The following is a 24847-nucleotide window of genomic DNA, read 5'->3' as shown; positions in this document are numbered from 1 at the left end:
CACTTTGTGAGCTGCTTTTGCATTGGGGTTTGGATCCTATAATGTTCCCATTTCTCCTGTGGACTCCAAACCAAAGCAGGAGATGCCCATGGGCCTTCAAGCACAGAGATACAGTGCAAAGGGCCAGCATGGCTGTAAGGCCACCATGGATGTAAGACAACATGGATATAAGACAACATAGATAAGGCCACCATGATTCTACGGCCACCGTAGATGTAAGGCCACCAAGGATGTAAGATGCTTGTATGGCCAACCCTCTTCCCAGCCATTAATGAGTTTAAAGGATAGAAAGACCAGTTCGTACAAGGAGCTCAGACCAGACTGTGATATAATGGCTGCTTCAACCCTATGCATGTATAAGAGAGATGTCACAATGAGTCTCCTTGGGTCAAGGTGGCACAAATCCCCTTCACTGACCTAGAGGGGACCACAGGGGTTTTGCAACAGGAGATGGAACTTGGCATCTCTGCAGCTTCACAGCTGTGCTGTTGTCGAGCACTTGTTAGCAGCTAATGGCTGCTGGGCATCCCATGGATAATGACCATGTGGCCTGAGTCCACGTCTCAGGAGATAATGAAACTGATAAGACCAAATGGGCTCTTCAGCACACCCCTTGGAGGCTGTGCTCTTTGGGAGCAATCAGCTGCTGTTCCATGCCAGCCTGCACGCTCAAGTGGCTTTTCTCTCTAGGGTGGATCAGCAAAACTCTCCGCAGCACCTCTGGGCAGCCCTGAGGTGTCCCATCTCATCAAGCTTCAGCAACGACTTCCAATGGCTCTTAACCAAAAACTCTTAGAAGAGATTAAATTGCCAAGTGGGAATATTTATATCCATCCAAATGACTGCAGGAGTATCTGCTGCCTTTAACCCTTAGGAGGCAATATCCTCTGAACACTTGCCTGGCAGACTGGAAGAGATTGAATTGGAATCTCCAGGTCTGAAAGGACTTTGCCTGCCCCTTTTCATGGTGACGTTGTTTTTAGGGGTGCTGAGGCTCACAAGCTGTATATTTTGTTGGGAGCCTTATTTTTTGTGTACGGGAGAAAAATATTGAGGGGACTGGTGCCTAACTTTGGCTGTAGGGCAAGAGAAGGTGAAGGAAAATTCAGTCCAAATGTGTGTGGAGATGTATTATAAGGATCCTTGGTGCCATGACTTGGGGTTACTCACTGGCTGGTGAATAGAGCAAGGAGCTGGGCTGCAATTCTGTCCCTGTGTTCACCCAAGCAAAGCTCCTATTTACCATCCAACCGGTCAAAGCCACACCAAAATCAGGGAGAGGAGTCAAAATGGTGCCAAGTGTGGTAGGGTGCGATGGGAGAACGTGGTTCAGGGTTTGCAGAGACAGAGCTTGGCTATCCTGAGTCATTGCACTGAGGTCAGTGCCACCAGTGGGGACCTGGACTGGGCACCGGCTGCCTTCATTCCCCATTAGGCATACACTCATCACAGCAGATTTTAGAGACAACGTGAAGGGTTTTGTGTCTCCTGTGGTCTGGAAATGGCAATCACCATCAGCCAGGAGAGCTGCCCATGTAAGCCCAGCCCTATGTCAGAAGCTCTTCATGTTGGTCCCACAAAGCCAGGACAGATGACGGGGCTGGAAGAACGGGGCAATTATTCCCAAGACGGACCCACCTTGAACACCCTTGGTTGGTTTCTTGCTTGCTTGCGAGGTGGTTGGATATTAGAAACAATTTCTTCTCTCAAGAAGTGGCGATGCATTGGCACAGGCTGCCCATGGGGGAGTCACCATCCCTGGAGGTGTTCATGGAACGTGGAGATGTGGCACTTGGGAACATGGTCTGTGGGCACGGTGGGATGGATTGGGGTTGGACTTGGGGAACCGACAGGTCTTTTCCAGCCTTCATGGCTCTTTGATTTTATGATGGCTCTGTACTTTTGTCAGTCCCACAGCCAGCTGCAGACCCAACCACCACACCTCCAGGCTACAAAACCAGCAGGGTTGGGAGCTTCCTGAAATTCGTTTTCTCTCTTTTTTGAGGGGAGAACTGCATCATTTTGACCCAGTTCCCTTCCACCTCTTGGTCAGCGATACATGAGACTCCAAGAGATGAGCAGGATGCACAGCCAGTGCAGATGGGGATGTAGTAGGGGACTAAAGGGACTTGGTGCCCACTGTGCACTAAGATCACAGAATCACAGAATCACAGAATTGTAGGGGTTGGAAGGGACCTCCAGAGCTCATCGAGTCCAACCCCCTGCCAAAGCAGTTCCCTACAGCAGGTCGCACAGGTCGGCATCCAGGCAGGTCTGGAACATCTCCAGAGCAGGAGACTCCACCACCTCCCTGGCAGCCTGTTCCAGTGCTCCTCACCTCACTGTAAAGAAGTTCCTTTGCACATTGGTGCAGAACTTCCTATGCTGCAGTTTCCGGCCGTTTCCCCTTGTCCTGTCTCCACTCACCACTGAAAAGAGTCCAGCCTTGCCATTCTGCCCCCCACACCTCAGATACTGATAGACCTGGATCAGGTCCCATCTCAGCCTTCTTTTCTCAAGGCTGAACAGACCCAGTTCACTCAGCCTTTCTTCATAAGAGAGATGCTCCAGAAGATGAAGGGGGAAGGGGCGAGGGAATGGGGTGGGCTCATCCTAGTGCCTGCCTCTCACCCAGACTGTGCTGGGGGCTCCAGCTTGGGGTGGGGGCAAGGCAGAAATGACACAGCCCGGCCATTTCCACAAGACCAGCTTTAATATCAGTCATGAGAACGAGGAGAAAGCATAGAATCCATTAACAGAAAAAATAATTATAATAAAAAATAAATTAAAAAAAAAAAAATTAAACACGCACACACACACACAAAATTAAAAAAGGAAAGTTCAGAAACCCACCGCCCCGTGCCCACCCCTCCCTCAAACCTCCCCCCCCCTCCCCCAAGGACTGTCCAGGCACTGCAGATGGAGGAGCACGACACAGCAGCCGGGTGGGGACGATCCACCGAGAGCCACACGGTTGCCCCTCCGCAGGGATGCTCACCTGGGGGTGTCGGGCAGCGCTGAGGTGGCCCGGCCTCGGGGACCTGGCTTAGCTTAAGATTCATCACAGACTGACACGAAGGACAAGAACGTAAGAAGAATCCAAGAGCTGCGACTTTTTGTTTCTTTATTCTAATTCAGCCTACGACGTTAGTAATGGTGATTTCAGGGGATGGCTGGGCCCGCGAGTTCCTTCTTGTAGTGAAAATCAGAGACTGTAAAGAGGAACAGAGCTTATAAAGACAGCTAGGGATATATTGCCGTAAAAAGAACTGGCATGCAGGTGCTTTGTACATTTGGCAGTATGTGAGGTGGCGGGGCTTCTCAGTGTTTGTGGTGCTGGTCTCTGTGTTTTGTACAGTTCAAAAAGGAGCTGCTGCCTTCACAGCTTGGAGACAACCCCCCCAGAGGAAAGGACAACACAAGTCAAGTCCAAGGCGCCTCTCGCTTGGTTTTGGCAGAGTATATATATAATATATATATTTATTATTATTTTTTTTAATGCATAGCGATTTTCTTCCTGTTTTTTTTTTTTTTTTTAATTTAATTTTTTTTTTATTAATTAATTTATTTTTATTTTTATTTATTTTTTGCCCCCGTTGCAAACCTGAGCTCGGTCCCTGCTTTCCCGTGCAGTTTCCCTTCCTTAGGTGTTGGCACTGTGCAGAGGTCGGGCGGTGTCAGCAGGCGATCTCCTCCAGTGTTCCCAGGGTGGCCTGCAGTGGCACGTTCACAGTGTGGCTGATGGTTTCCGAATGGTTTGGCATGGGGTCACAAGTGCTCTGCGATGGAGAAACGGGACGGGGTTACCCCGGGGCTGCTCTCCACCCACTGCCTCTCCTCGTTGGCACCGCTAAATTCCTTTGCTACGGAAGCACGATCAGTCCTTGGGAAATAACGCAGTGATGGGGCTCCTTACCACGTTTTCATCATGGCTCCCTTCCTCTTCCTCCTTGCCAAGTAGGTCTAATAATTTCTCCTTGATCAGCTGCAAAAGAGGGAGGGTTGGTTAATCATAGAATTCGGTGATTCTATGATTCTAAACCGGGCAGGATGAGGTGAGCAGAGCGCCTTCTGACATCATGGAATCATAGAACCACCAAGGTTGGAAAAGACCTCCAAGATCATCCAGTCCATCCATCCAGCTATCACCGACAGACCATGTCCCAGAGTACATCTGAACATTTCCTGAACGCCTCTACAGGCAGTGACTCCACCTCACTGAGCTGGCCAACCCTCCCTTCAATTTTTGAGATTTACCATAGAATCATAGAAGCACCATGGTTGGAAAAGACTTCCTAGACCTTCCAGTCCAACCATCCGCCTACCACCAATATTTCTCTACTAAACCATATCCTTCAGTACAACACCTAAAAGCATGGGGCAAGAGCTGGAGGGGCTCTGGGCCTGGAGGACCCAGATTCAACGGGAAGGAAGGAGAAAATCTTCCAGAGAAAACCAGCCCATGTGTCAAACCTGATTTTTTTTTCACAAGAAAAACAACAAAAAGCTCCCAAACCTCAATTTAAAAATATCTATTTGGGAGTTTATTGAAAATGTCAGCTATGTGAACACAGCTTCCCCTTGCAGCCACGGCTCCTCAGGAGCTGCTGCTGAAAAGCCGATTTGATTTTCAAGGGAAATCCCACAAAGGATGAGGAGGGAGTGCAATTTTTTATTTTTTTATTTTACTGAAAGCCTTCCACAGGGAGGAAAAAATAAACAACAACCCAAAGAAGCAAGCTAAAAATGTGAGCAATTGGGCCAGCTCCTAAGGAAGCAGTTCCTACGGCATTCTCCTGATGATGGCAGGAGATGCTCGGTGGGATGCAGGACTGGCTGCACATTCTGCCCTGGTCCAGGACTGAGCAGCGTGACCAATGTGAAAAGCCATTCCTAGGCTCAACCCTTTTGATTTTGGGTAAGCTAATAGAAAACAATCCATTTGCCAGCATCCATTTGCTGGCAATCTCATAGACTTTGCCATGAGTTCAAGGTGCTTTGAGCCCTGCCTTGCTGAAGCCCTGAGCAGATCAGAGCTATTTGAGGCATTTTATTCCTCCTCTCCCTGCCCTGTGTGGGTCAAAGATCCATCATGACCATGAAGGTGAACTCGCTGTGCAGCCCCAGGTGTGCATTAGGAGATGGGATGCTCTCTTAAGCCATGTTTGCCCAAAAAAAGAATGAAAGAAAGAAAAAAAATACAGCATGAGGAAACTGTTAGACAAGTTCCATAAGCAGATATCAAACAAAGGAAAGAAAAAGAGAAGAAAAAAGTCCAGACCTGGCAAGGTTTCCTATTACCTTATTCTTATTATTCTTATGAAAGAAGCCCAAGATAGCTGAGAATAGGAGATTTTAATGAAATATGGTGTGAATTCAGACTGAGATATAAACCGAGGCACCCGGCTCTGTTTGCACACCCAAGCCATTATTAGCTTTATGCTTGTAATTTTCTATCTATTTTACTGCAGGATAATGCCACCAAGTGCTAACAGCCATCCAGAAGGAGCTGTGATGGGGAATGACTGCCTTAAAATGCAGAGCCAGCATCTATAATAAAATTGAAGAGTTTTTTTAAGGATGTTCCAGCAAGATTGAAGCAGACAACATCCCCATGCACCCAGCTGGCTCGGCACACACTGTTGTGGCAAATGCCACAAACAACCTCTAAATACAATATCCCATAGGATTAATAATCCCCAGTGCCATCATGATAAGAGGTGAACGATGGAGGTCCAAATTATTGCAGGTTTCAGTACAGAGAGACTAAAAATATTGCATTAAACCCCCCAGTTTGGGTTGGGAAGAGACAGATGTGCTGGGAACTGCCTCTCCCCAGAGGTGTCACATCCCACTTGTAACTGTGCCTTAAACTCATTCTTTCCTGCTATAAAATAGGGCCTGCAGGTTTGGGTTCTTGGGGTCATTGCAAACAGGGACCAAAATCCCAGAGGCTTGCTGCAGGCCCCCCAGATGCTCAGTTTCCCCTTTACAATCAAAAGCCATGAACCTGACCCCCAACATTAACGCTTTTGCAGTATGGTGAAGAAGAGTGGGAAATGAGATCCTGGAGGAGAGAATGCTCCAGGGAGGGTTTGTTTGGCTTGAGGTCTTCTGGAGGTGAATTATATGGTGTAATTAACTTATAATTCTTATATTATAGTCATTTATAATTAATTATAGCATTAGTTGAGCACGTTGGGCATGGAGGGTTGTGATCTGTGCTGGCATCAAGGCTTTCAAGCCCAACCCCTGCCAGGAATAAGGTGAAGGCAAGGCACTTACCTCGTATATATAATCAAAGAGCTCTAGTATAGTGAGGATACTAGCACCAATAAATAGCCCCATCTGGCCTCCAATGTCACCTAGGAGAGAGAATAACACGCTGATGGTTTTACCAGAGCAGCTTCATCACCAGCCTTTTCCTTGACCGAACACCTCTACTGCCCAGCCTGATGGATCTTAAGCACTTAAATCTTTAGCCATCACCCACAAAGTTTGACCCAATTTGAAGCTAAGCAGCCCAACAGCTCCCTGACCTTCCCCATTGAGCTGTGGGGCAGCATTCAAAGGCAAAGAGCCCAGGGTCCTGGATGGCCCTGCTGGAGATTAAGATGGGTTTGGAGCAGGTAAGAGGGGGTGGGTAGAAGGTTTTAAGAGATGGCTTTCTCCATACTGCCTTCCAGCATGAGAATCACCACTGAAAGCATCCATTGCCTGCTCAACCCGAATATCAGGGCTCTGGTATCCAGCAGAGATGGAGCAGCTCACATTAACCTCTCATGGGTGACACATGGATTAGCTGTTGTCCCTCAGATCGTGGCCCCCAGGACCCTCCCCAGCTTGGTGTCAGAAGGAAAAGAAGAGAAGGGATTGAAAGTGTAGTGGTCAGAAATGTGGTTGGATTTTGCTGGGATTTCACAGGATGCACTCACTTGTGGCATCTGCCTGTCCCATAAATACACCCAGCTCACACAGACCTGATAATATACCCCGAGTCCTCCTTACCAAGTAAGGCTGCCACTTCATAGGCTTTCTTCTGCTCAATCGTCTCATAGTTGAGTGCCTCAAAAAATATGTCCAAGACAAGAATATTTTCTCTGTAGAAAGAGAACAACAGCACCAGCCCATCAGCCACCACTCTGGGACAAGGAAAAGATAAAGGGATCTGGGGGCTTTTCCCCCACCCCCTGTCCTCATCACTCTTTCTGGTGACCTACAGACACCAGGAGGCCAAGGCTGTACTCTGGGAGCCTCAGCACAAGCTGGAGAACTCCTCTCCAAGATCTCTGCTCAGGATCTGAGCACTGGATCTCACTTTTATGTTAAGAGCAGAAGTCTGAATGATGATCAATAAGGAATAACTCTTGCTGTCTCCATATGGATCACAACGTGCCCAGGACTGGTAGAGGCCCAAGGTGTCCCGATAGCTCTCCTGGGATGAAAGCAACCCACACCTCATCTCTTTGAGGGCTCACCCTAATCCTCCATGGAGGACATACGCCCATATTGGCAAGGTCTAAGCACTTGTGGTTTAAATGGCAAACAGATCTTTACTTTTCACCCCCCCCCCCCCCCCCTTCCAAACGAAGGAGTTTTGTTTTCTGCAACACTCACGAGATATATTTTTCTGATTTGTTGAATTTCTTCTCCAGGTACTTGGCTGAAGTCTTGCTGGGGATCTTGACCATGGAGAGCTCTTTGTTGTACCTGGTCAGGTTACAGGGTGTCCTGCAGATGCAGTAATTGCTGTCTTTTTCAGCAAGCAAACCTGGAGAAGGTGGCAAAGTTCGATCTCAAGAGTTGGAAATAGGCAGGAGATGTGGACCCAAAGGTCACACAGCCCAGAAAGGAGCCAAGCAGTCAGATCTCAAATGAGAAGAGCTGCAAGAAATCCCGGCCATTTCTTTTCCATTTTATTGCACGCCATTCACAGCAGATTGAAGACAGGCTCTTCGCTGGAGGCCATGCTCTGTTACCAGCATCTGCCTGGGGCTGTAACTCATCTCATGTTGGTAACATGCCAACCCTTTGCATGCATCTGATCCTGACAACAGCACTCAACCCTGGAGTCTCCTAAATCCCAAACTAGAATGCGTTGCTCCCTCTCAACCCCAACCCAACTCCAAATCCAAGCTCAAACCCAAATGCAAATACAATCCCAAATCCAAGTCCAAAATCAAATCCAGCTCCAAATCCAGACCCAAACACACACCCAGACCTAGAAGTGCTTCCCTCCTACACATCTCAGGGTGCTTGTCATCCTGATTCTTGCTGCCTCGATGGAACCATAGGAAAGAGGAGCCTTTATCCTAGGGAATATCCTGCCCTCCCCAACATTCAGATCTTATCAAAAGCCATTTCTGAGCTGTAGCTGTTGCTAATGACCCCATCCAGAAGGACACAGGCTGCTGGAAGTCCCCCCAGCTTGGGACTCCCATGACATCCAGAGACATCTCCTGGTACTCACCAAGCGCAGGCTCTGCACATTCCTTGTACTGCTCCGGGGTACAGAAGGGAGCATCCCCTGCAGGGAAAGAACACATCCACCACTGTTGCTAAGGACTGGTGACATGGAAGCTTTTCAGCCCTGTCCTGTCCCCCTTTTCAGTCCCAAAATGAGCTGAGGGCAGTGTGGGGACAACAAAGAAATGCCACCACTGACTTGACATTTGCAAAGCAAGACAAGGATGGGTTGGGCAACGGAAGGATTGCAGCACCCATCCTACCTCTGCTGGCTCTGGGGGCCTTTTTTCCAAATCACAGAGTCACAGCAAACATCACCCAAGGGTGCTAATCCAGGGACAGAGAGGTGTTACCAGAACCATGGCCCTCTGCCACTCCTGCCCCTATTTCAGGGCATTTCACAAACATTTCTAGCACCCTCTTCCCTTTAGGACAAGATATTCCCAGCTCCTCTAGTCCCAGGTCCCTTGGCTGGTGGAGGCTGGGTGGATGGAGAGGAACACTGACCTGGCATGTGAACCATTTTGCAGTTGCAGTTTTCCACAATATACCGCGTCTCGCAGTCGATCCTGCAAGCCGTGATGCTGTAAACGGGAAAGAAGTCTAAGCCCATGTCTGACGAGCGACATTCACCCCACGGCGGAGGCAGGTAGGTCAGCTGCAAGAGAGGGAGGAGGGGGTGTCAGGGGATGCAGCATCTCCTCCCCCCTACCGACAGGAAGGAAAGGGACCACGCTGGCTGGGGAGAGGGGCAACTCAGCTTGCCTAGTCCAGCCCAACCCCAAAAATTGCAACACGAGTCACTCTCAACTCCAACTCCCAAACCCGCCCAGGTTGATGCCTAGTGGTCCAACCCTTCATCGTGATCTTGGAAATGGCATTAAGCAATTGCACAAATCAGTTTCTCATACCCATCCTCACCCTCCCAGCGACTCTTTTTTGCCATAAGCAAGACACTGCGCTGCAGAGCTCCCCTCCAGTCCAGCAGCAGAGCCCAGCAGAATGGTGCACACCCAGCAGGATGGTGCACAGGGGATGTGCAGCACCAGGCATTCTGCAGGACCAGCTTTAAAGGAGCACTTGGTCCTTTCTCTTGCACCATTGGGAAAACGCTGCTCGTGCAGGGACTGCTGGGGAGGCTGTGACTTACAAATTGGCTCCAATTTGCTGAGAACAAACACAGGGTAATCAGCAGCGGTGTGTGACAGCTCCTGGCTCAGCCTTATGCTCATCTCATGGGGACGACACAGGCAGTGCTGGTGACATTAAGGAGCAGATAATGGAAGCAGCAAAATTCCAGCAAAGGAAATGTGATTGCTGTGGTGCGAACAAACCTGGGTCTGCACTGTTCCTTTCCTCACACAGGCACTTTTCACACTGACACAAAATGCACCAGGTGACAGCCTTACACAGTAGCACCAGCTTTGAGAAGAGGACAAGTCAGCAATGCCCTTTCCAAACACCTCTGCAGCAAGACACAGTGACCTCAGCCATCCACTTTCCTTGCACCCATGCTGCTGACAACCCACCTTTGCACATCACCTTGCATGAAGCAACTCGGACTGCTCAGTAGTAGTGCAATGCAAACCCTTCTATTGTTACCACTTTATTTAGCATAAATGCAAAGACAAGAAAAGCAGAACACTGCAGTCCACCACAGAAACCTTAATTGCAAGCCCAGAACATGCTGGAGGAAAAACAGTCGCTCTCTGGCCCCCACGGCCAAATCTACCTTGTTTGCCTTCTGTCTGAAGCTTGGCAGGCTTTCCTATTTCTCTTTATCTTCGCTAAATGCTCTGCAATACTTTTTGCTAGAGAGCAGAAAATAGCACTTCCCTAACCCCTCCTCTGTGTTTTAAAGCAGCATCCAATTTGCCATGCTTTGCTCGAAACACTGAACGCATTGTGCTGGCAGAGCACGTTGGCTGAAGAGAAACACTCGTTTAAATATGTAGTAACATTAATCATGTTCTAAAATAAATATGTAAACATATGGTGATGGACTACAAGCCTAAGAACTAGGGGCTAGGTGTGAGGTGCTTCCTTTGGGGCTATCTGGGGGGTCTTCTGGAGGTGTAGGGGAAAGAGAGCCATAGAATCATGGTTTGGATTGGAAAGGAACTCAAAGATCATAGAACCATGATATCATGGCTTGATTGGGTTGGAAGGGACCTTAAAGATCGAAGAACCATGGGATCATGGAACCCAGTGTGGCTGTATTGGAAGGGATCACAGAGATTGCAGAACCATAGAATCACAGCAGGGTTGGGTTGGAAGGGACCATAACGGTTGCACAACCATGGAATCATTGCATGGTTGGGCTTGAAGGGATCTTAAAGCCCATCTAGTTCCATCCCTTGCTGTGGGTTGGGTGCCTCCCACCAGCTCAGGCTGCCCAGGGTCTCATCCACAGCCTTGGGACCTCCAGTGATGGGGCACCCAAACTTCTCTGAGGAACCTGAAAAGGGGTGAGTCACAAAGTAGAGCCATGTTGTGGACCCTGAAGGATGAATAATGAGCCCAGGAACCCTTCAGGTATGGACCTGGGGTGATTACAACAAAGTTGACATGACATGAGCCACGTGAAGCCCATACTGCGCTCCAAGTCTCTTTTGTTGGACCAGATGATTTAGTAGTCTTTGTCAACCATAATGATTCTATGATTTGTGAGATCTCTGGTGAGAGCTGAGCCCCAGCTCACCTCCAAAGCACCTTCAGAACATTTGCACCCTTTCTGCACCAGTCTGTAATGCTTGAGAGAAGGTAAAACGTCTTTGGCTTTGACTTCATAACCAATCAGCAGCTATATTCTATATTGGGCTTCAGTTGCAGATAGGGAGAGAAAGAGATGTTGTGAAGAACTTGACTGGTGGTGAGGGTGGAAGTAAGGCAGAGCTTGGAGAAAAGGCCAGGCTTTGGAAGGAGAATCCAGCCCTCTCCAAATCCGGTCCTATCCCATGGCCCTGGGTCCATGGGCTCACAGCTCAGCCAAGCAGAAGTAATTCCTTCTCTATGAACAATTTTGCCACAAAAAGTTCCCACCCAGGAACGTGGAGGTGCTTTGCTCACCACTTTGATGGTTCCCAGTTGTTTCAGTCTCTAACCTGCTGCAGGTTTGCAGGACCAGATGGAACCATGCTCAAGGTAGCCCTGCAGAACATCCATCTCCCAGCCAAGCCAAGGTTCCCAGCCATGATAAGATGGCAGTTCCAGGTCTTCCCCTGCATAGGACCAAGGAGAGACCCTAGACAAGCTCAGAATGAAGGTGAAGGGATCTCGGTGTAACAGTGAACTCTCCTAGGCTCTGGTTGCCCGCTAGCCAGGCAAGCACAGAATCACCAGCTCCCTTCCCCTGCTCCTGTGAGCATCGATGCTGCTATTAAACTGCTGACAAAAAAACTTTGCAGCATTGCCTATGGGCACTGGAGTTCCCCAAATCCATCCAAATCCACACTGCTGCTCACTTCAGGGCAACAGCAGTGAGAGCAGCTCAGCACAACACGCAGCGATCTCCGCATCCCGCAGGTCCCATCTGAGCCACAGACAGCTCCCAGGTGCGAAGGTGCAGCCGGTGAAGGCTGTTCCCATCTGTGGAACCAGCAGAAGAACTGAGAATAAAAGCAGCTCCCAGACATTTGCAGCATCTCCAAGAAACAGGGCTGGCTCTGAAGCGGGTGGTGTTGGAAGTCTGCGAAGCAACACCTCTGAATGAAAATACTGAGAGCGTCTCTGCAACAATAGCAAAGTGTTGTTTGAAGAGGATCTTTTCTCATTTGCTTTACACTTGCTGCATAATAGAGTACCAGATGCCATCATTTAGTCATCCGCAGCGGAGAAAGGGGCCCATATGTTGCACGTTGTATGATAAAGGAGAATAAATAATCACAGGCTCAGATGGAATCAGCTCTCTTCTGAGCACCGCTACACACAAATCTTCTAAGCCCTGTAAATTTTATTCTGAGATGTAGGTGACAGGAGCAGGAGATGACGGAGTCGCCATCAGACACTGAGCTTACACAGCTTTTGCTCAGCCAGCACTGGATGTGAGCCACGGTGTTTGTGAACCAGCACCGCGTCTGCAGGAGCTGCACAGGCTGAATGCTTAATTAAAGCCAGCTTCATTAACAGAGTTAGGTCTTGTTCCAGAGCCAGGACCACGAGCACTATCCGCCCATGACCTGCATTAGCACAGACCCCATGCAGTGAAGCAAAGCTGGCTTGCTCCTCCCTCCAATCATGGGGTTCCATTTGCTTTGCCCACAATTTACTCCTTTCCAGCTTCCCCAACATGCAGCACACAGATCCATGTGCCACCATACATTCCAGTTTTTGCTCTCAGTGTTAAGACCCCCCCCTCCCTGTGCAAGTCAACAAACTTCTGCCTCTCTGAGGGACTCATCAAGGGCTATTAGTGGAGCTTCCATTGTAATTACAGCTTCAGAGGCACGTTGCTTCCCTTGTGCTCTGTAATTTGTAATCAGAAGTGAATCCTCAACTGATCAGCACTACACATGGGTGTGGGACCTCTCAGGAGGGGGCAGGTACATCCCCAGGGACTCAGCTCTGTGCTGCTCCCAGCAGGGCACATCCTCAGAAATGTTCCCTGAGAGGAGCCCCTTCAGCCCCACAGCCACGCTGTGCTTTTGCAAGAGTGCACCTTGCAGGGGAAGGCTCAGAGCAAGAGGGCAAATACTTCTGCAGCACACAGCTCAATCCTGCCAAAAAGCAATGGAGCAAAATCTGAAGTTTCTCCCATTGCAAGGCCCCATCCGTGCTCCCATGAGCACTGCAAGCCCTTTGGTTAGTGCAGACTCTGGGGTTAGTGAAATGGTGAACCTGTCTGCAAAAGCATCCTTCCCTGCAAGCCCCTGTAACCCTCTCACTGATGCAACTGGTGCACTGTCAGGGCTGCAAATTCATGCAAAGCCTTTGTATGCACAACACCTGACCCTGGGGTCTGCCTGGGCTGTGCAGTGCAGACACCTGGATCTCCAATGCACAGAGCTGACAAAGTTAACGAGGCCATCACACAATGCTGCCTGCCTCACTTGCTTTGCTTTCCCCTCTTTTGTGCAGTGCTCATTTTTGCCCCAAATGCAGTGAGCAGTGGGATTTGGTGCTGGACCAGAAGCTGCCCAGGGATGCTGAGCTGCTTCCCACCACCAGAAATGAGCGACATCCCTTAGAAACTGGAAGGAAAGGATGAAAAGAGCAAAGCAGGAACAATTTCTGCCCTCAGTTCAGTGGCACTGATCCATCATTTTGCTCCGCTTTCCCAATAGCTGGAGTTCAGCATCAGCTCCTAATTGAGGCCGACAAACGCGCATCCCCTCACATTCGCCGTCATTAATACTTAATTAATTAAGTGCTCATTAAATTGCCTTGATTCCTGCTATTAGGGGATTGCAATGAGCGGTTGCAGTGTGGGAACGTGGCGAAGCTGCTTCCAGCCCTGCTTGCAGCTGTGCTCTGCCATAAATCTGTTTGGCTCAGCACCACCCGATGTCACCGCGCTCCAGGCACATCCAGAGCCACCAGCCCACCACTGGAGCTTGCAGCCTCCAGGCAAGGTGTGTCTGCTTTTGCTGCAAATGAAATAATGACCACAAACCTACGTTCTTTAATAAGACATCAAATGGCATCAACTTAATAGATTTTCAATCCCAGACAACTTCAACACTTGTAAAATGCTTAAAAAGCTCAGTGAACACGCTGCAGGTTCCTGTCTCCATCTCCCAGTTAATGATGCTGGAATTTCTCTATTTATCGCCTCCTGCCCAGGCAGGGTGTGCTGTGTGCCATGCAGCTGTTCTTTCCCATTTGCACCAATAAAACTCTCTTGACTGACAAGAGCTTAACCCTTCCAGCAGCCTGCGGTGCTTGGCAAGGGTACACAGCCCTGGATTTGAATGATCACTGGGAGAAAACATTCATTTGGGCACGCTGTGATTTGTGAGCCCCTCCAGGTTCCCTTTTCCCTGGGAATGATTTTGCAAAGCAAAAGTCACTGGGTGGCTGCTCCACGTGTTTTTCTCCCGTGCTCAATGAGCTTTGCCTTCTGCTTATATTTTAAATCACAGAACCATAGAATGGTTTAGTTGGAAGCAACCTGAAAGACCTCAAGCTCCAACCCCATACTGTAGACTGGTTGCCCCCCACCAGATCAAGCTGCCCAGAATCCCATCCAGCCTTTAAACCCTCCAAGGATGGAATGGCAATTAACTCTGCAATCAAATGGCAATTAGCTCTGCCTTTTCCTCCTTGGCTACCTCCTCCACCAGCAGAAGTATTGCTTCACATTCCACTGGTCAATGTGGGCTCTACTTGTTGGACCACGTTGGCCAACCTCACACAGGTGCCCAGGCTGGAGGTGCGTTGGATTTTCTGGAGCTCTGCTATGCTCAGAAAGTGGCTTTCCATCTTTTAAAAGGAAATCTATCTCCTATCCCTGTCACAAAGCAAATGGTGAACAGAAACTGTTGACCACCATCCCATACACACTCATGACGTGCTCAAAGAGTTTCTCTTACCAACCTCCTTCCCAAAGGAGCCCTTTAAATTTCTCTCCATCTTCATCACTCTTCAGTCAGACTCATTTCCACTGCTTGCACCAAGCCCATTTCCCCTTGTATCTTTTTAGGCCAAATGCCATTTCCCAAGCAAAACCACACAGCTGCCCTACAAAAACATCCTTGCAATGGCTTCCATTCATCCCCCTTGATGTTTTTGCCCCCGCTGGCTGCTGGCTGGCTTCTTGCTGTTTAATTCATTAGAGCCCAATGACAGACCGGAGGAAATCAACAGGGAGAGCGCGTGGGATTGAGGGAAACTGAGAGCTAACATTTCCAGGAGGAGGTGTAAGACTGTAGGTAGAAGATGCTCTGAGTGAGTGTTGGCAAACCGGGGAAATGTCACTTAATTGCTCCCAATTTTCAAACGCAACAGCCTACGCCCTGTTTGAAAATAGGAGTCAGCACTGCTGGACCCTGAGCCCCATTTCCCTGGCTCTGTAATTACACTTTGTGATCTTGCAGTTGTTGGTAGCTGATGCTCTCTGTCCCGTGCAAACATTACAGGGGGATGAGTCTCCAAGGCGCACTAGAGCCCTATAAAACAATATTGCTCCATCTTTGAACCTGTTGCTTAATTGAAGCCTCTTAAATTTTTACGGCCAAGTTGGCAGAAATTGCCATTTTAGTGTGCTTTTCATCTTCCCTAACGCACGGCGCCGGTGGCGTGGCAGGGAGCAGCAGTTACCCATCCCATCCACCATGGGTGATGCAGCAATGATGCCATAAAGCACAGCTGGGAAAATGGGATGAAAAGATGGCAAAGCCAGGAGGAATCTGTTTTTGTTTTTTCTTTTAATGGATCAGCCTTCCAAAATGTGAATGCCAGTGTGCATTGCAACCTTTCCAATGTTATTATGGCCACATGACATTAGAAGTCTTTTCCAACCTTAATGATTCCTTGATCCTATGGTACACACAACGCAAGGTGTTTTTTTTTGCAGGCTCACCCAAAAGTGCTGGGAAAAGGGAAATTTGGGGATGCACCCTCACAAAACCAGCAGCAGGGACCTGGAGGGCATAGCCCTGTGCACGGTGCTCCTGCCCTGCTTGGTACCAGCCTGCCTGTGCCTGCAGCCAGCTCCTGTGCTGCTGCTCCACATTTGGCTCATTCATGAGAAAACAAACCTTACTCATTAGGCTCACGGATTGCCATAGAAACGGCTCTCCTGCGTGGCCGGAGCATCTCTGCTCTGCCCCAGCTCTTCCAGCTCCCCTCCTCATGTAACACAGTGTAAGACCCCCAGGAAACAGCAGCCAGTCTCACGTCTCTGTGTGAACTGCCCCAGCTCCCTTCCGAAATCACTCAGAGAGGATTTTTGACGTCCTCCATCAAACCACTCCCATTTTAATTGCCACCGCACTGCCTCCAGCAGTGCCTGAGCATTGGGGAGCTCTATCCTAGCTCCTAAATTCCAAGTAATTAGAGGAAATTGCTTCAGTCTGACATGTCCACAGCAGAAAAACACAGCACAAACAGCTTTTATGGAGAACCCCCTGCTTGCACTGCCTTTGCTTTTGCTGACTCAGCAAGCACAGCTTGCTTGCAGTGTCCCCATCTGCAGTGCTCCCTGGATGCTTCTGACACTACTACTGCATTAACACCACCAACCTGGCAAATGTTTCTTAAAAGTCACTCTGCTGGATGGCTCAGCTGCTGCAGAAGGAGGAGAAAAACTGATTTTTTTTGTTGCTTCTTTCGACTGACAGCTGGTTTTCAAGCAACATTTAAGGAGATCACACCGTCATGGTTTGCTTTTGACCATGGTGATATAAAACATGCAGTTTAGGACTGCAATAATGGGCTGGACTCAGTCTTTTGGGTGATGTTCATGGGGTTTTCCTCCTTTTGCTCTGACTTATGGAAGGAATAGCACATGCCCACCCCAGGCGTGGAGGTGAGGTATTAAGACTCAATCTGGGCCCTGAATCAGAGATGCTCATTTGGGGTGGTAGGTGTAATTAGACAAGGCAGGGTAATAAGAGGGGGGTAAATGGGGGCTAATTAGACAAGGCAGTAGCATGCTTGTGCTGCAATATTTGTAATTAGTGGTTGCAATTAGGCTATAAAGTGACCTTATTGTGTCTCATGAGCTAAGGCTTTGTGGTACAATCTTAAACCTGTTCCAGGATGGCTGGCACTGAGCAGCAATGCACCCTGCCCTCTGCCAGCGCTGAACCTGGGGCAAAGCCCACAGAAGGAGAGACACGCTTTGGCAAAGAGCCTCCCAAATTCTGCTTTACTGCCATCTTCCTTCCTGAAGGAGGGATGTGAGGAGGGAGGGTTTTTATTTCGTTTCTTTTCTCTCAGCTAGTTGTCTTCCTAACTCAGTCCCTTGCAATCGCTCTTTCTGATAGGAAGAATGAAAAATAATTAAGGTTGGCAGTAGGAAGGGTAGCATTAGGGAAGATTTAGAGCAGGTCTCAGCATTTATGCTTATTCCTACCTAAAATAAAGTCCTCAAGGTCCTCGCTGCAGGCTGTGAGTGGGCTCACCCAACCGACTGGCTGCTGGCTGTAACCCAGCAGGTCCTCTGGGGCAGCACAAAGTGACTGCCAATGGATTTATGGAAGGGTAGGGGATGAAGAATGCCTCCCATGGGTCTCCAAGGCCGTTTCCTCCAATAGCTGATGCATCCAAACCCACCAGCAAGGTTTGCCCAGGCCACGCAGCATCTCAAGAATGAGTCCGGGGAGGTTGAGCAGCACGAGGACAGGGCTTGGCTTGTGTATGGCTGGGACACAGATGGGGCAGGAGCTGTTATGGACTTCAGCAGGTGCTCACTGTGCCCCTGAAGATCCCTTTGCCTTCACTGTCACTGAGGTGTTACACTCCAAGCGAGTGCTAATGGAGCTGCTCATTTTCTCCAGCCCACCAGACTTCTCACAAGACACAGCAAAACACTGCTCTGCTTTAATTGAGAAGACTCCACCTGGCGCCCGCCCACCAGGAGCCCACACCCTTCGTTATCTCTGGGATGAGCACACACAAACACGTCGTAATGAATGAGCCTTGCTGAAATGCTGCAGCCTCCAGGTGTATTTTGGTACCCAGGGCCAAGGAGAGATGCCTTGGTTTAAAGGTATAGTTGGTGGTGACTTTGCTGAGATGCTTAGAGCTGAAGTTCTGCAGCCCTGATCTCTGCTGAGGTTTGATCACAGCAAACCCTCCATGAGAGTCTGCTCGTTTTTCTCAGTTTGATTCATAGGATAAAGAATGTTGGACGAGAGCACTGAGATCATCTACTCCAGCCATTGACCCACCGTGCTGCACTGAGAGGAGGCATGAGAACAGGGAGGAAAAAGAGAGGCAATGAAGCAGGAAGGTCAGGAGCAAAGGCACTATGGCCAAAAATAGTGGGGAGAACATTATTTTGCTCCCCAGCTTTCCAAATGCCTACCCAGGATTTGGGTCTAATGACGCCGTATCACATCGCATCCATCTGTGCTGTGATGTGCCACTGCTGGGATGCAGGGATGGTGATGCACCCTGGGCCACGAGCTTCCCACCACTGGCCAGCATAAGTAATGTGATTGTTTTGGTGCCAACCTGAAAGGATTCATGCTGCTCTGCTTAATGAAACACACTCCTCTGGTCTCATTTAATCTCCTTGGAGCATGAGAGATTTTAGAAGACAGCAACCTGTCACAGTGGGCTGGATGGTACTCAGCACATTTAGAGACTGCCACAGGTGAACCACAAACACCAAAAAGCCAATCAGGGATATTACTCCCTTCTGTGACTCAAACTGTGAGGGTTGTGGGTAATGTATTGGAAACAAGAAGAGCTGTGCTCTTCCCAGTCTGGAGCAAGGAGTGAAAAAAACCAACATGTCAACTCTCAAGGAGCATCAGTACATAGATGAGACCCACTGGAGGCGCCTCGGTGTGCAAATGAAATTTGGGACTTACCCTTTGCTCTTGGGTGGCCACAAAGGTCTGGAATCCAGGGGCCACCCCGAAGCCGAGCTCCTGGACAAACGGCGGCTCCGACTGGCTGTGGATCTGAACTTTGACTCCAGCCTCGAATGTCGTCTCTTCTGGAAGAAGAAGGCAGGGGATTAAGCTGGGATTGGTGGGATGGTGCCATTGGGGACTTTTGTCTGGTCAATACGTGCTGCTCAAAAGGAGATACGCAGGCAGGAGAGCATCGCCTGGCTGATGAGGGGCTGGGCATGATGGAGGGAAGCACCAAGGGATGCTTCTCCCTGTTGGGATCACAACCGTCTGCTGGCTCCTGGTCCTTCACTGCTTTCTATCCCAAGGGCTTGATGTCAGCCTATGTCAGAGAGCTGTGATTTCTCCATACTTTCAAGACAAAAAACAGGAGGTGACACCCATTTTCTGGCTGCTTGTTAGCAGAATTTTAAATGCACTCCCATATGACTAAAACAAATACACTTTTCCTTCCCCAAAAGTCAGTTCTAGTATCTGTATGGTCTCTGATACCAAAAGCATGGGTGCACCCACCTCTGCTGCCCCGCAGCCTCATCTCTGGCACTGACACACCTGAAGCCTATTGGAACATAACATGGACAATGAAACAAGTGTAAAATCCCAAGCTTCAGTTGCTCCAAGCACAAAGGCCCTTTGCAGCTCACGGGCTCAAGCTCATGGCGCTGTTATGGGTTTCCTCACTTTGGCTTATGTGACATCCTCACATCTTGAGCTGCTCTTCCACTAAGCCAACTGATAACAGGCTTTCTGAAGCTGAATTAAAGGATGCAAGTCAGACCTGACTGTGCTGATCCAGCACTTTGGGCTCCTCTATCACACAGGCATCTTCCCCCACTGGGGCACAGAACTCTGGCTTTGCTGCTACAGCCTCACATCCAAAACAACTACAGGGAGCATGTGGGTTTAAGAGGTAGGGGCTCACTGGCAAAGGAACTCATTAGCTATGCATAGTATGGTCTAAACACACAGCAACCCACTGATAGGAATCCATGCCTAGGGCCAACAAATGCCGCCTAAGCATCTGAAGAACTTCTGTTTGCTGATGAGTCACTCTTTATTTTCTTTACTTACTATTTCTTGGTATTTTTCTACTATTTTATTATGCTTTCCAACTTTTTACCAGCAGTGTATTTGATCCAAAACACTGCCAGAAAACCAGAAGGAAGGAATGTCAGCCCCAGACCTCTTTGATAGCTGCCCATCCCTCAAGGTTTCAGCACTCAGCTACACAAAGCCATGGCCAAACTGATCCAGGAAGCCCCTCCTGTGCCACTGATCCAATGATCCCCAATCCAAACACAAACAACTCCATTCACCTTTTGGGAACAATCAGCATCAAAAAGCCCTACTGTGACTGTGAGGTTGCTTTACTCATTGGCCACTTGAATCTTAACACTCCGTGCCCACAGCATCCAGCGCTGCTCTCTGGCATTTTATCTCAGCATCCTTTACCAACCGAGCAGTCGGAGCAGGCTATTAGTATTTATTAGCATTTAACCTTTTTAAAGCTCAGCTTTCCTACCTCCAAAACAATTTGCAGATAAATAGGATTTATTACATCAGTTTCCTCCCCAGGTCTCGCATACTCTTGCTAAACCCAGGTGGTCAGCAAGCTGTCTGTGTGCCTGGCTCCAAACACTTGGAGTTGGACTCTGAACCAGCTGGAGGTGTATTATCTGCATCACCACTCACTCTTAACCACACGTTCCCATTGATCGACACCTCCAGCACTTGTGCTAATCCTGGCATTGGCTTTGCAGTACTCCTCTGCAAGGTAATTGTGTATTTTTACTTCCATGTGTGACAAAATTGCTTTTAGTACTAAACAGTGTCATGATAGGGGCATGGCAGCATCACTGCTGCACGCTGGGGTGGATGAGCAAGCTGCAGGTGTTTCCCATGTAAAATGCCACATCAGAGCAATAACGGCATAGAAAGGATGAGTTTGTTTTGGATACTGCTGAACTGAAGTCTCATGGAGCAAGATGGGATGTAACCACAATTGCCTCCACTTTTGCCCAAGACACAGTGACCACGATCTGAATTATCCCTGCCAATCTCTCGTGATGGCAGTTGTCGCAAACAACACAGCCCTATTACCAAGACAAGGTAAGGATGGGATAAGAGAGGATACGGAAGAATGGTTTTAGACTAAAAAGTGAGAGAGTTAGGAGGAAATTCTTTACTCAGAGGGTGCTGATGCCCTGGCACTGCAGCCCAGAGCTGTGTGTGCCCAAACCCTGGAGGTTCCCATGGCCATGGGTGGAACTCTGGGCAGCCTGAGCTGCTGGGGGGCAGCCAGTCCACATCAGGGGTGGAGCTGTGGGGGCTTTGAGGTCCCTTCCAACCCAACCACGCTGTGGTTCTATGAAGCCTATTACCAACAACTACAATAAAAACCTGGTGTATTTGCCTTTGCCTTGTTCTCCCATGATTTGGCTAATCTCCCTCCAAGGGACACTGGGTGGATGTTGGCATACCCAGGTTCCCTGTCTGGCTGCTCACGTCCTACGCTTGCCCACGCACACAATCCTCACTGAAGATCCCCTCCCCACCACCACCTCCTCAGCAGCAGCTCCCCAAAACAGTGAGAGGAAAGGAGCATTCCCACCGAGCCTTTGGGAACACCCAGCATCTTCATCCACCCCATCAGTGCCAAGGCAGCCATCTGCCAGAACCACGGGCTTCCACCTCTTCCCATCGCCGCCTCCCGCTCCTCCCGATCCCATTATTTCCACGCGACGCCCACTCACCCAACCCTCCCCAGCTTTGTCTGGTGTTGATCCCCTTCCAACACTTCCAGGCGATGCCATATGCTTCCTTCACTAATTACCTGACAAGTTGGAGGAGAAAGCTTGTATTTAGCTGCACTTGTTGGGCAACGGGAGCTGTTTTGTCGAAACACTTTCGGTCCGAAATTATTCTGCCCGTTTCTGCATCTGCCTCACATTTCCCCGGGTCAGCTCTGACTTAATTCCAGGCATTTCCCCAAGTGCTGTGCACTGCTCTGTCTCCGTGGATAAACCACTGTGCATCCAGAACATGAGCAAGCAAACAAGATATGGCCTGCAAGTATCTGCAAAAGACTTAAATGTGACAGGCTTTGCAATTTAACATAGAAAATCCTGGCTGGAAACCATTTGTAATCACGCACGGGGAAGGGAATGGATTTACTACGTTGTAGAACAAAGTCTGGTTTTAAAACAAACAGTTATTAATTTTCGTCGCTGATAAAAACAAGAAGAGCAAAATAAACAGCGCTGTTCAGAAAGGCTGCCAGAAGCACGAGAGCATTCACAGAATCATAAAATCACAGCATCACCAAGGTTGGAAAAGGCCTCCAAGATCACCCAACCCAACTGTCCACCTGTCATCGATATTTCCCCACCCATCCACGTCCCTTCATTGCTCCTTCTGCAGGAAACACAGGTGAGATGAAACTACTGAAAACCTTTGGCTGGCTCAGGTGCCAGGGAGATTTTAAAGATAAATTCAAGGGAATTGAGGTTTGGTTTGCACTGTATCATTTTTAGACCAATTTTGTGATTTTGGGAAGCCCGAGCAGAGACCTTCATCCCATCTCTAATCCTTTTTTTGAGTGAGCAGCACATATACATTTATTTCTTCATGCAGCCCATATGGGGAATAGAGAAAATCCCCTTAATGACTGCCTTTATAAATACATAAATACATATTACTGTACATAGGGCAGTGTTTCCAAACAAATCCTGAGCTGCTCTTTTTGCTGAAGGATTGCAGTAGCGTTAATTAAAGTGGGGATGAATTCAGCACGTGCTTCAGGCTGGCTGCACAGCAGCGCGTGCTGCAGGGTGCACAGCTTTGGAAGTGCCCTCTGCTTGGAGAAAAACAAGGCAGATCCCACCCGGCTCAGCCTGGTCCATGGTTTCTCAACCATGTCTGTATTAGTTGACCTGGAGGTTTAGATTGGATACAGCGCAGAGCTAGGAGGTTTGGTTTCCCCTCGGATGCCCCTCATTCTTTGCCTCAGTTTTCCCATCTGTAGAATGGATGCAGCGTTGCTGCTGAAGTTACAGAATCAAAGGGGTTGGAAGGGATCTCAAGAGATCATTGAGTCCATCCCCCCTGCTAAAGCAGGATCCTTACAATAGGTCACACAGGTTGGCATCCAGAGGGGTCTTGACCATCTCCATAGAAGGGGATTCCACCACCTCTCTGGGCAGCCTGTTCCAGTGTTCCATCACCCTTACCATAAAGAAGTTCTTCTGCATGTTAGCGCAGAACTTCCTATGCACAAGTTTGAGGACAGCACTCCTTGTGCTGTCTCTACACACCACCAAAAAGAGCCTGGGCTCATCCATTTGCCTCCACCTCCCTTCAGACATTTATAAACCTATCCTCTCAGTTGTCTTTTCCCAGGCTGACCAGACCTAGGTCACTCCGTCTTTCCTCATACAGATGATGCTCCAGGCCCTTTACCATCTTTGTGGCCCTTTGCTGGACTCCTTCTAGGAGATCCCTGTCTTTTTGGAAGTGGGGAGCTCCAAACTGGACACGTTACACTCAATGTGGGCTCACCAGGGCAGAGAGAGAGGAGGAGGATCACCTCTCTCGATCTCCTGGCCACACTCTTTTGAATGTAACCCAGGATCCCATTGGCCTCTTGGCCACCAGGGCACATTGATAGCTCATGGCCAACCTGTCATCCACCAGGACCCCCAGAGCTCCTCTCTCCAGGTTAGTCCCTAAACTGTACTGATGTATGCAGTTATTCCTCCCCAGGTACAAGACTTTATGCTTGCTCTGGCTAAAACTCAACAGGTTCCTCTCCACCCAACTCTCCGGTCTGTATGTTGGTGGGCTGGAATATTCTCCAGTGCCTCTTCTACACTCTGTAAAGCACAATTCATGTTGCATGGCCATGTCCCTGTCACCACCAGCTTAGTGTCCCCATAAATCCTTCAAAGCATTTGTCAGACAACACAGAAACATGGCAGTAGGAAAAGGAGGAGAAAAGAAAAATAAAAGGGGAGCATGTGCACAGTGAGTAGTTTTGCTCAAGGGCTTCTTTCATGGAGCAGAGCAGCACATAAACCTGTTTGCTGGGATGGGTTGGAGCAAAGATGCTGATTGCTTGCGGTTGTTGTATTTCTGGTTGGGTTGATGGCACGGTGATGGCATGGAGGTGAAGTGCCAAATGCATCTGGGAGGCTCAGGGGCACTGGCTGAGCATACTGGGCTCATTGCACCCATGGAGCAGCTTGTAAGGGTTTTGCTGCCACAAACACATTGTGCTCGTGCACAAAGCTCCGGCAAATGCGTAACGCTCTCACATTTTTTGCTAGACAAAAATGTATTGATTACATACACTTAAACAAAAAGCCATGGGAAGGTAAGTCCTGGAAAGCTGTACTCAGCTGAGCTCAACAGGAAAAAATATGGAATTACATAGAAACCCATTTAACTACAGCAAAACCAGCCCTGATCCCTTGTGCATGCTCTTGTTCCCGTGGACGTGTTGTGTTTTTCTGCAGTTAAAGTTGCTTGGTAACAAGATGAAGTGAGGCTGAAATAAGAGTATTTGCAGTAGGGTTTTTGGGGGGGGGGAGGGAGGTTGACAACATCCGCCTGACAGGCGATGGAGCCAACACAACTTTCGCACAATCTCTAAACATTTGTCCTGCATGTTTTGCTATTCTGGGCTCTGCTTGGGAGGAAGTGGGAATGAGGAATTTCCCTGGGGTGACCTAGGGACAAAGTGCCCATTGGGGTGCTGTCTAATGGGGCTGGGTGGGAAGGGGGTGATGCTTGAGAAGAGAAAAATGTCCCTGTGGGGGCTGGAGGAGAGGGGAAACCCAACTCCCTGTGTGTGGCCT

At 49.0% G+C, this 24847-nt stretch overlaps 1 protein-coding gene across 2 annotated transcripts in view; it reads right to left on the bottom strand.

Annotated features, from left to right (window-relative positions):
- Positions 1 to 2910: 2910 nt before the first annotated feature.
- Positions 2911 to 24847, bottom strand: part of ASIC2 (acid sensing ion channel subunit 2) — a 418256-nt gene continuing 396319 nt past the window's right edge. Inside the window, exons 4-12 of one of the 2 annotated variants that reach the window (XM_048926972.1) lie at positions 18948 to 19075; positions 8974 to 9124; positions 8471 to 8527; positions 7618 to 7771; positions 7009 to 7100; positions 6286 to 6365; positions 3917 to 3985; positions 3605 to 3779; positions 2911 to 3212 (exon numbers count right to left, since the gene is read on the bottom strand). In XM_048926972.1, the coding sequence (XP_048782929.1) occupies positions 3678 to 3779; positions 3917 to 3985; positions 6286 to 6365; positions 7009 to 7100; positions 7618 to 7771; positions 8471 to 8527; positions 8974 to 9124; positions 18948 to 19075 (833 nt within the window). In that variant the 3' untranslated portion in view covers positions 2911 to 3212; positions 3605 to 3677. The remainder of the gene's footprint in view (positions 3213 to 3604; positions 3780 to 3916; positions 3986 to 6285; positions 6366 to 7008; positions 7101 to 7617; positions 7772 to 8470; positions 8528 to 8973; positions 9125 to 18947; positions 19076 to 24847) is intronic. The other variant, XM_048926974.1, reaches the window with a different exon arrangement.

Source organism: Lagopus muta, chromosome 25, assembly GCF_023343835.1.
Source record: "Lagopus muta isolate bLagMut1 chromosome 25, bLagMut1 primary, whole genome shotgun sequence".
NCBI lineage: Eukaryota > Metazoa > Chordata > Aves > Galliformes > Phasianidae > Lagopus > Lagopus muta.
Note: the sequence above shows the minus strand (reverse complement) of the source record. Positions and strands in the feature narration are given on the sequence as shown.